A 10818-nucleotide genomic window follows, 5' to 3' on the forward strand; every position below is an offset into this window, starting at 1 on the left:
CCCCCAAAGAATCCCAGAAGCTGTAATTTGTTAAGGGTGCTGCCCCTCACAGAGCTCTAGTTCGCAGCACCCTTTGCAAACTACAGCTCCCAAGAATCTTGGAGGGAAGCCATGTCTGTTAAATACCGTATTTTTTGCTCTATAAGACTCACTTTTTCCCTCCTAAAAAGTAAGGGGAAATGTGTGTGCGTCTTATGGAGTGAATGCAGGCTGCGCAGCTATCCCAGAAGCCAGAACAGCAAGAGGGATTGCTGCTTTCACAGTGTAGCGATCCTTCTTGCTGTTCTGGCTTCTGAGATTCAGAATATTTTTTTCTTGTTTTCCTCCTCCAAAAACTAGGTGCGTCTTGTGGTCTGGTGCGTCTTATAGAGCGAAAAATACGGTATATTACTACCCTAAGGTAAAAAGGTAAAGGAGCCCTGGATGGTTAAGTCCAATCAAAGGCGACTATGGGGTTGTGGCGCTCATCTCACTTTCAGGCCGAGGGAGCTGGCATTTGTCCACAGACAGCTTTCCAGGTCATGTGGCCAGCATGACTAAACCGCTTCTGGTGCAACAAAACACCATGATGGAAGCCAGAGCGCACAGAAACACCGTTTACCTTCCTGCCGCAGCGGTACCTATTTATCTACTTGCACTGGTGTGCTTTCGAACTGCTAGGTTGGCAGGAGCTAGGACAGAGCAACGGGAGCTCACCCCATTGTGGGGATTCGAACTGCTGACCTTCCAATTGGCAAGCCCAAAAGCCTCAGTGGTTTAGACCACAGCGCCATCCGCGTCCCATTCTTACTACCCTAATTGTTGGCCATATTAATTTTTTACTGTTTAAAAACTGCATTTTATTCCCATTTAATACTGTGAGGTGCTTTGCGGAGACTTTTCTTTTTTTTTGCTTTGAAAAGGCAGTGTTTAAGTGCCTAAATAAATAAAACAAAACAGATAACCTGTGAACTTCCCAGTGGATGGCTATCCACGTGTCACAACACAACCTCTGGTGCTTGGACGCTGAGGGCATTGTTCATGAACCACAGCATGTTCCCAGTTGCGAGAGGTTAGGAAGAAAACCCCTCCCCCATTTTACAAAAAGAGGCCTCTGTCAGGGGACTGTGACCAAGAAAGCGCCATGACTATCTCACTTTTGCATGCAACCCCTGTTTGCGCTCCAGAAAAGGTACACTCTAATGCTCTCCACACTAATGCATGATAATACTCATATTTTCCTTACAGTCTTTCTAAGCCCTTGAAGAGTATCTCTGGGTTCCCAAAGGCTTCTGTTTTTGAAGGGGAAACTGGCAGGCATGGAAAATGAACCCATCCATTCATTACAGAGGCTGGCTTCCATGTGAGGCACAGAGATTAAAATGCTTAGAAGAGGAAGATGAAAAAGAGAGAGACTTGTCATTAACATACACACTAGTATTTAGATTGTGCATGCTAATACCAAGTATTCTCACTCAACCTGAGCTAGTGGGATGGCTAAACTGTTAATACCCATCCCACATCCCGTGTGATTGCGGTTGAAAATCTCTTCCCTATGGTCTTTTAACCAATTAATCAACTACTGAATCAATTCAATGTAAATTCATTTCCATAGTACTGGAATCTTAATAGAGTTGCCTTTTGAGATATCAACGCAAGATTAAGATAAGCTGCAATTTAATTAACAAAAGCGATCCCTTAGATGCAAAGGACATCTTTGATATTCTCTTTTCTGTTTTCTATTACAGCAGAACCAAATTAACCTCAACTTCCCGCAGCAACCACCCCAAATAATGACCAAAAATTGGATTGTCCGACCTAACCAATTATTTAGATGACTGACCAATTAGCTAAATTTAACGTTTGTACTGTACTGATTAAAGCTTATAGCCCTACAAAAGGAATGTATATACTGTATTTGAGTCAGTTAGTAGCCAAAAAATTAATGAACTGGTTCAGCATTTTGTAAACAAGCATTAGAAAGCCTGACTAGAAAGCCAACTAGGACAAGACTCTGGCAAGTTTACTTTTAAGCATTCCTTGAGAATGATTAATCCTGGTTTGCAAGAAACAATGGCTACTTAAACTAGCCAGCTTCATAACCCATGGTTTGAAGTTGGCTTGTTAAGCAACGAACCATTGCTTGATTTAAGCCCGTATTCACAGCCAGCATCCTTTGTAAGTAAGCTCAGCAGAGGTCATTGTCCCACACAGCTTGAAGGAGGATAGAGGAGTGTGTAACTCTGATACTTCGATGAGGTTCATCCACATGGTGCTAACCACGGTTTAGAACCATGCTAACCATGGTTTAGAACCACATGCAAACCAGCCAAATAATACTAAATGAGATCTTGGTGTGAGACAGTGACTCAAGTCAATTCAGATATCACGTCAAACCATGGTCTGTGCTTACCATACTTCAGAAAACCAACCACGGTGTTCCATGTCCAAACATAGCTCACCTGTAATGTGAAGTCCATTAAGTCTTATGCAAAGAAGACTTGTGTATTTGTACTCTCTCTTCCCATCTCTGTCCCTTCTCGTTTTCTATATTCGGCATTACTTCTGTTTTTGTGGGAAAACATAGTTTGTTATTATATCAGAAACAGTAAGCTGTGGTTGGCCAGCTCTGGTGTAATAACAAAGTATGATTTCCACAAATCATAAGTGGTTTGTGCATGAGAGAGAGAGAGAGACAGAGAAGGGAAGGGTTCATACATTGTGTGTGTGTGTGTGTGTGTGTGTGTGTGCGCATGAGTGTGCAATCCCTAACAACCACTCACCTCTGCATGTGGCCAAAAACATTGCCCACTCCTAGTTTAGCAAAACTCTGCTCTTGCAAATACAGTGCAGTAATTCTTTCTGCCCTGTGGCATAATTCAAAGGTTGTGCAGCTCATTAAAACCCAGAGCATTTTTTAGAATTACTTCCAAATCTTTAGCGATCTGCCTGAAAGCTACATCATATGATCTTCCAGCACATGATTTGTTGTACTAGTCTTCCTTGCACAAATTGGAAGGATTGTAAAATCATGGGGAAAGGGCCTTAGCTCAGTGGTAGAACATCTGTTTTGATTCAAAAGGCCCCATTTTCAACCCTCTGAGCTGCTGTAGGTCAGTGTAGATTATATTGAGCTGGATAAAATGGTCTGATTCAGTGTAAGGCAGCTTCCTATGTGTCTATGATGCTCTCTCTTTAGATATTATCCAACTTATAAAAGAGAGCATTTTAATATCACTGCTATTCTAATGCATTCAGGTTGTTAACATTTGCTACAATTCTCCCTAATAATAGTAATCATGCTAACACTAGAACTCCCAGTACGTCTCCGAGCACAATTCAAAGTGTTGGTGCTGACCTTTACAGCCCTAAACGGCCTTGGTCCTGTATACCTGAAGGAGCGTCTCCACCCCCATTGTTCAGCCCGGACACTGAGGTCCAGCTCTGAGGGCCTTCTGGCAGTTCCCTTACTGCAAGAAGCCAAGTTACAGGAAACCAGGCAGAGGGCCTTCTTGGTGGTGGCACCCGCCCTGTGGAACGCCCTCCCATCAGATGTCAAGGAAATAAACAACTACAGTGGTACCTCTGGTTAAGTACTTAATTCGTTCCGGAGGTCCATTCTTAACCTGAAACTGTTCTTAACCTGAAGCACCACTTTAGCTAATCGGGCCTCCTGCTTCCGCTGCGCCACTGGAGCACGATTTCTGTTCTCAACCCGAGGTAATATTTCTGGGTTAGCGGAGTCTGTAACCTGAAGCGTATGTAACCCGAGGTAGCACTGTATCTGACTTTTAGAAGACATCTGAAGGCAGCCCTGTTTAGGGAAGTTTTTAATGTTTGATGTTTTATTCTGTTTTTAATATTCTGCTGGGAGCCGTCAGAGTGGCTGGGGAAACCCAGTCAGATGGGTGGGGTATAAATTATTATTATTATTATTATTATTATTATTAACATCATCATCACCATCACCATCATCATCATTGACATACAATGAAGCTGAATGCTGGAAGGTTCAAATGAAGGAATATACTTCATGCAGCACATAGCTAAACTAGGGAACTTGCTCCCACAGGAGACAAGTGATCTCCGCCAACTTAGATGGTTTTAAGACAAACTCATGGAGAGTAAGTCTGTCAATGGTCGCTAGTAGCCATGATGACTATGTTCTGCCTCCATGGACGAAAGCAGCTTTGCTTCTGAATACCACTTTCTGGAAACCTCAAGAGGGGAAAGTGAGTTTGCGTTCAGGTCCTGCTTGTGGGTTTCCCGCGGGCATCTGGTTGGCCTCCACAAGAAGAGGATGCTGGACTAGAAGGGCCACGGGCCTGATCCAGCAGGCTCGTCTTACAAGTTACGATTTCCAAACACCATAAGCAAGTGCAAATACGAGCTACTATCCTGCACTTTTGCATGCAGAGATAAGACGCCCATTTTCTGTTATGTTGGTGGCATGGGAGCTGACGGTGCAGTTGGGCTCTTTCTTTCTGCCCGATTGCAAGAGAGGAGCCCAAGATGGTCAGGTGGAGTCCAAAGAAGCCTGGTCTGCATGGGAAAATAGGACACTGGCTTTGGCTCCGCCTACTGTTGGTCTCATGGACTGCAAGAAGATCAAACCGATCCATTCTGAAGGAAATCAGCCCTGAGTGCTCACTGGAAGGACAGATCCTGAAGCTGAGACTCCAATACTTTGGCCACCTCATGAGAACAGAAGACTCCCTGGAAAAGACCCTGATGTTGGGAAAGATGGAGGGCACAAGGAGAAGGGGACGACAGAGGACGAGATGGTTGGACAGTGTTCTCAAAGCTACCAGCATGAGTTTGACCAAACTGCGGGAGGCAGTGGAAGACAGGAGTGCCTGGTGTGCTCTGCTCCATGGGGTCAGGAAGAGACGGACACGACTAAATGACTAAACAACAACAACAACAAACTGTTGGTCTCCCACATCTCCCTGCATACCGGCCTCCATTAGAACAGACAACAGTGTGGCTCCTCCCCACATGAGTAATTTCCATGGGCGGGGCAACAGCAGAATAGGAATAGGCAACTAGGCGAACTCCTCCTACGTAGCCGGAGATTTCACTGAGGAACCCAGGAACGTGGGAAGGAGTTCCACAGTAGCCACCAGTGCAATGTATAAGAATGCTAAAAACTTAGCGCTAGTGCAGGATTCTAGAGGTATAGAGACAGTTTAACAAGCCAGGTATGTGTGCACAGTGTCAAAGGGATGAGATGCAAATGGCACCATTGCATAATTATTGTTCGTCTCGGCCCTGCCAAACGCACAGCACAAGCACCTAAAATCCTTTAATTCCAAAAGAACGTTAGGAATTTTATTTCCCTGGTCTTGTTTTATGTAATTCTAGGGAGAGACGGGGAGGAGGAATCAGTAAGAGGAGAGTTTAAAGAAATTAAAGCTGTAGCTACATTTCATTTATTTATTTGCAAAAACCTCGTCTGAGGAATACTGGTTTATAGGTTGTTGTTGTTTTCATAGAGGCAGTTAATGCATGCCTCTAAAACATATTTTTCTTGACATGGTTACCCGAAGGAATGGCCAGGGGTGCAGTTGGGAGAGAAAGAGTAGAACAAATTGTTTTAAAAACAACAACCATCGGATAAACAGATATTTCAATTACAATTCTGTAATGAGCCACAGCACTACAATATCTTGCGACATGCGATGCAGACCCCGAGGTCTTGTGCATCGGTGGCCTAAAACAAGAAATTAAGCATAAGAATTCTGTAGAAGGCACGAACAGGGCTACACTGGCAAGAGTGGCAAGTAAAGTCAACACACCAAATTAAAAGCAGAAACTACAAAGTACAGTGGTACTTTGCTTGTCGAACAGCTTGGCTCCCAAACAAATCGGCTCCTGGACGCTGCAAACCTGGAAATAAGCGTCCCGGTTTGCGAACATTTTTCAGAAGCCGAACGTCCAACACGGCTTCTGCTTGAGTGCAGGAAGCTCCTGCAGCCAATCGGAAGCCGAGCCTTGGTTTTTGAACGGTTTCGGGATTCAAATGGACTCCAGGAACGGCTAAAGTTCGAGAACCAAGGTACCACTGTAATACGCTTTATGCATGAAGTTTCCTGTGTAAGTGGGAGTGGAAGGTATGACTGGGCTGTGGAGCTGATTCTCAACACAGGTGCTGCTGCAGCATCCCTGGTTGGTGCAGGGGTGAGTTCAGGGCTGTCCCAAAGAGCCACTCCAGTACTTCCCCCATTGCAAATGTACATCCCCAACCTCAACACCATCCTGCCCATCCAGGTAAGCTTCAGCAGACCCAGTTCAGGAGGCAGACATGGACCATTCCTATATTTAGCCAGTGTGGTGTAGTGGTTAAGAGCGGTGGACTCGTAATCTGGTGAACCGGGTTTGATTCCCCGCTCCTCCACATGCAGCTGCTGGGTGACCTTGGGCTAGTCACACTTCTTTGAAGTCTCTCAGCCCCACTCACCTCACAGAGTGTTTGTTGTGGGGGAGGAAGGGAAAGGGGAATGTTAGCCGCTTTGAGACTCCTTAAAGGGAGTGAAAGGTGGGATATCAAATCCAAACTCTTCTTCTTAAGGGCCAAAGGCAACTGGTTTTTATTTTTTTGCAACAGTGTACTGCAGCGATTTGGCCTAGAACATGATGATTGGCGAAGAATCCATTTATCCGATGGCTATTTTATTGCAATAAAAATGTTCGTGAACTCGTGCTTTTTCCTTGGTTGCTAGAGAAGTGGTTGGAGCAAAATGAGGGCGGCAGCTAAAAAGCATGTGACTTTGTAAAGATTCTGATCATACAGAGAGCCTACGCTCTTGTGCATGCTTCAGCTCTATCAATGGGTCGGTGGTTGGGCAGAAGCTCAGCATTCCTTGAAATGTGCCCCCTGGCTGTGCAAGCCTAGACAGAGCCAATAGTCGAATTCAGTGGGACTCACTCTCTAGTCTCGAGCAGCAGTTGAGGACTGCAGCCACACAAAGTGCTGCAAACACAGGTTCGTCCCCATTTGCACATTATACTTTCCAGGGCACACCTGACATTTCTTAGCCATGCATCTAAGAAACATAAACAGGTTGCATCCAGAGTTGCCTAGAGAGGGTCTCCACTACTTGGATGTTCCTGTGGATGGAGAGGGGGGAGTGATATTCATCAATTGCTCCTGCAGATTCCTACGGAGACCCCTTTGGAGCAGGATAGGAGGTAGAAACCATCTGAAATGGTCTATTCTCTCCCTCCGGTGGAAGCCCCAGATGTTGGATCCATGGTTGGTTGGTTGGTTGGCTTCCATATGTCTCGGGAGACAATGGAGGAGCCTTTGGGGGCACACCTGCAGGGACAGATAAAGGCATCTGGTTTCCTTGTTATCATTGCTTCTTACAGAATGTGCATCATGCTTCAGAGAGGCTGTTTTTGTGCGCCACAGCAAAGCCATAGTAAATTGTTATTTGAAAAAGCTCCTTCTCTAGTACAAGCAACAAACCATGGTTTAGCGTTACATCTAACCCAGAAGTCATGGTGAAGCTGAGGTTTGTTCCTGGCTTACCAGTTTGTGGGGAACTTCCAAACTCTTGTTATTTTCAGGTGGGATTCAGTCAGGTACAGGCAAACTCAGGTTGCACGATTAAAGTTGGTTTGGAGCTCTTGTGCAACAAACCCGCTTCCGAAAAAACAGCAAGATTTTTGAGAGAAGGAAAGTGACGGGGAAATACACTTGCCGACGTAATGTCATTTAACTTTCCCCAAAACAAATTGAGAGTGGATGCTCAGCAAAAAGTTGATTTTGGACCTCTCCACAAGCAAATCAGGTTGCCTGGAAGAGACCATGGTTTGGAGTAAAGCAATCCACAATCCCACTAAACTAGGGTTTGTGCTCCTACTTGTACTAGGGGAGAAATGAAGTGGGAGCGATCTCTGCATTCACGGTAAGATGTTTAACTATTGTTTATTGTGACATATGAATACAGTGGGTGGATGCGGGTGGTGCTGTGGTTTAAACCACTGAGCCTAGGACTTGCCGATCAGAAGGCCGGCGGTTCGAATCCCCGCAACAGGGTGAGCTCCTGTTGCTCAGTCCCTGCTCCTGCCAACCTAGCAGTTCGAAAGCACGTCAAAGTGCAAGTAGATAAATAGGTACCGCTCTGGCCGGAAGGTAAATGCCATTTCCATGCACTCCTCTGGTTTGCCAGAAGCAGCTTAGTCATGCTGGCCACATGACCCGGAAGCTGTACGCCAGCTCCCTCGGCCTGTAAAGCGAGATGAGCGCCGCAACCCCAGAGTTGTCTGTGACTGGACCTAACGGCCAGGGGTCCCTTTACCTTTACCTATGAATACAGCTAGAATAATGGGTGCAAAAGGAAGGTCTCTGCATCAAAGAGTTTGCATTCTAAAGGCAACATCCAACCAAGATTAAGCATTCCTAATTTCAAAGGAAGAGATGATGCATATACTTAAGGCTGCAATTCAGGTAGGTAGCTGTGTTGGTCTGATGCAGTTAAAGTTTGTTCTAGGTATAAGCTTTTGTGTGCATACACATTTCTTCAGATACACTGGACAACAAACTTAGTTGGTCTCTAAGGTGCTACTGGACTATTTTTTAATTTTTTATTAAGGTTGCAGTGTTACACACACTTATCTGGAAGTAAGTGTCATTTAACTCAATTGGCCTTACCCTAGAGTAGAGATATCTAGATATCTGGATTCCTACTGAAATCAATGGAAATTTGGATGGAGGTGTGTGATTTAAACAGTTACATAAAGAATCTATAACCCAATATTTGTTGAGGGATGATATTCCCGAAACTACCAAGATTGTTTCGGGATACTTAGCCGAGATTTTTAACGCTAAATCCAAAGTTGTCTGATATATTCAGCGGTGGCTACCGAGCCTTTTATATATTTTATGTGTTTGGATTCTTAATGTATTTGGATGACTTTGTATGCCTTTATTGTTTGAACTTATGCCAATAAAGGTTAAAGAAACAACATCGGTTTGAGGTTTCAAAGGTCGAGGTTTTTTTGTTTTGTTTCGCTCCTGTAATAACTATTCAATAAATATTTGAAAACAGAGTCTCATAGAACTGCCCACAGTTACAGCACTTTTAAAGTCTCGCGGATTCCGGGCAGGGAGTTACATGCATTAAATCTCTCCAATGAAAACCAGCAGGGGCTTAAAAATGCTTAACTCTGGCTAGACTCTTTCCATTAATTAATTAATTAATTAATCAATTAACTGGGCGACCCAGCCAAATTAAATCCCACTGATTTCAATGTGCTGAACTTGAAAGTGTTTTAAGACAGCAATGCTACATGCATGGAACTCATGGGCCTTACAACCGAGTACACCACATAAGCTCAGCTTCTTAACTAAAGTAAACAAGACTTAGAAGTGCAAGAAGGCTGAAATCCTGACACAGTGAAGTGAGTCACACTCGACTCTGTGGGACTACCGATGCAACCGAGCTGGATCACGCCCATAAGTTTGGAACACAGCTCCTGAACCGGAGTTGGAAAATGCTTTCAGCCTGCAAACCCTACAGCATACTTAATAATAATTTTATTATTACTTCCTTGAAGGCAACAGGATCACAGAGTAAACATGCCATGTTTTTGGCTGGGATCCTCACCCTTGGAGACCCAACGCACTTCCGTGGAGCCATGCACATTGATCCCAATGGGTCTCCTCTAAGTAGGGCTTAGCAGGCTCCAACCAGAGAGTTTAGAAGGCAGCTTCTGAGCGGGTCTAGTATTATCACTTCACGCAATTCCACGCCCGGCCCTGAAGGCAAGGAAGCACTGGACTCACAACACACACACCCGGGTCAGTAGAGGGACCCATCTCTACTCCTGACTCGCATGCCACACACCCGTGCCTGGAGCACCCACTCCAAGAGAGTGGGGAGACCAACCTCCTCGCCTCTCCCCTCTTGCGCCTGGCGCGCCCAGCCCGGATCAGTGGAGAGACTTATCTCTACCTCTACCCCTGACTCCCACCCCCAACCCCCTGCGCACCCACCCCGTGTCAAAAGGCGGACCTACCTTTGCTCCTCGCTCCCCCCTCCCACCCCCCCCCCCACACTCACCCGCGATGTCCCACAGCTGCAGCCGCACCACCGTCTCCGGGTCCCAGGTGAGCACCTTGAGCGCGAAGTCCACGCCGATGGTGGCGCGGTAGTGCGGCGAGAAGTTCTGGTGGACGTAGCGCTTGATGATGCTGGTCTTGCCCACGCCCAGGTCGCCGATGACCAGCAGCTTGTAGAGGCGCTCCTTCTGGCCGGCCGGCTTCTGCATCGCCCTCCTCGCCGCCTCCTCCGACGGCGCGGCCGAGGCGCTGCCCAACGAGCTGCCTGGCGCGCCGGTCCCAGGATCTGATCGCGAGCTCGCCGGGGAGAAGGGGAAGGCAGGCCGAGGGGGAGGGCCCAGAGGCGGGCAAGGGTGGGGTGGAGGGTGGGGGAGACACCCCTTGGCAAGCGAGCGAAAGAGCGGCCCAAGGTCGTCGCAAGGGATGGCTTCAAAGGATCCCCAACCGAGGGAACAGCGGCGAGAGGTTTTGGCAAAGTTTGGCGCGACTTTTTTTACGCTTCGTGCGGATCAGACGCAGCAGCCTGGGAAAACTGCCTTAAGGACGTAAGACGAGCCCTGCTGGATCAGCCCATCTCGATCTCGTCCAGCCTCTTCTGGGAAGCCTACCAGCAGGAGCTGAGCGCAGGAGCTCTGTGGTTTCCAGAAACTGCTGTTCATAAGCGTTGCTGCCTGCGATCAGGGGTGCTAAGCCAACTTGAATAAAATATTTGGGGGGGAGGGGGCAGGGAAGCCTCGCTTTGCATGATGCTGTCCATGCACACCATTTGA

General features: G+C 46.5%; 1 protein-coding gene across 1 annotated transcript in view; it reads right to left on the reverse strand.

Annotated features, from left to right (window-relative positions):
* The window catches only part of RAB38 (RAB38, member RAS oncogene family), a 36230-nt gene extending 25944 nt beyond the window's left edge, over positions 1 to 10286 (reverse strand). Inside the window, exon 1 of the mRNA XM_081002462.1 lies at positions 10050 to 10286. Coding sequence (XP_080858588.1) covers positions 10050 to 10257 — 208 coding nt within the window. The 5' untranslated portion in view covers positions 10258 to 10286. The remainder of the gene's footprint in view (positions 1 to 10049) is intronic.
* Positions 10287 to 10818: the final 532 nt, after the last annotated feature.

The sequence above is a fragment of the Podarcis pityusensis genome (genome assembly GCF_964106645.2).
Source record: "Podarcis pityusensis genome assembly, chromosome: 4".
NCBI lineage: Eukaryota > Metazoa > Chordata > Lepidosauria > Squamata > Lacertidae > Podarcis > Podarcis pityusensis.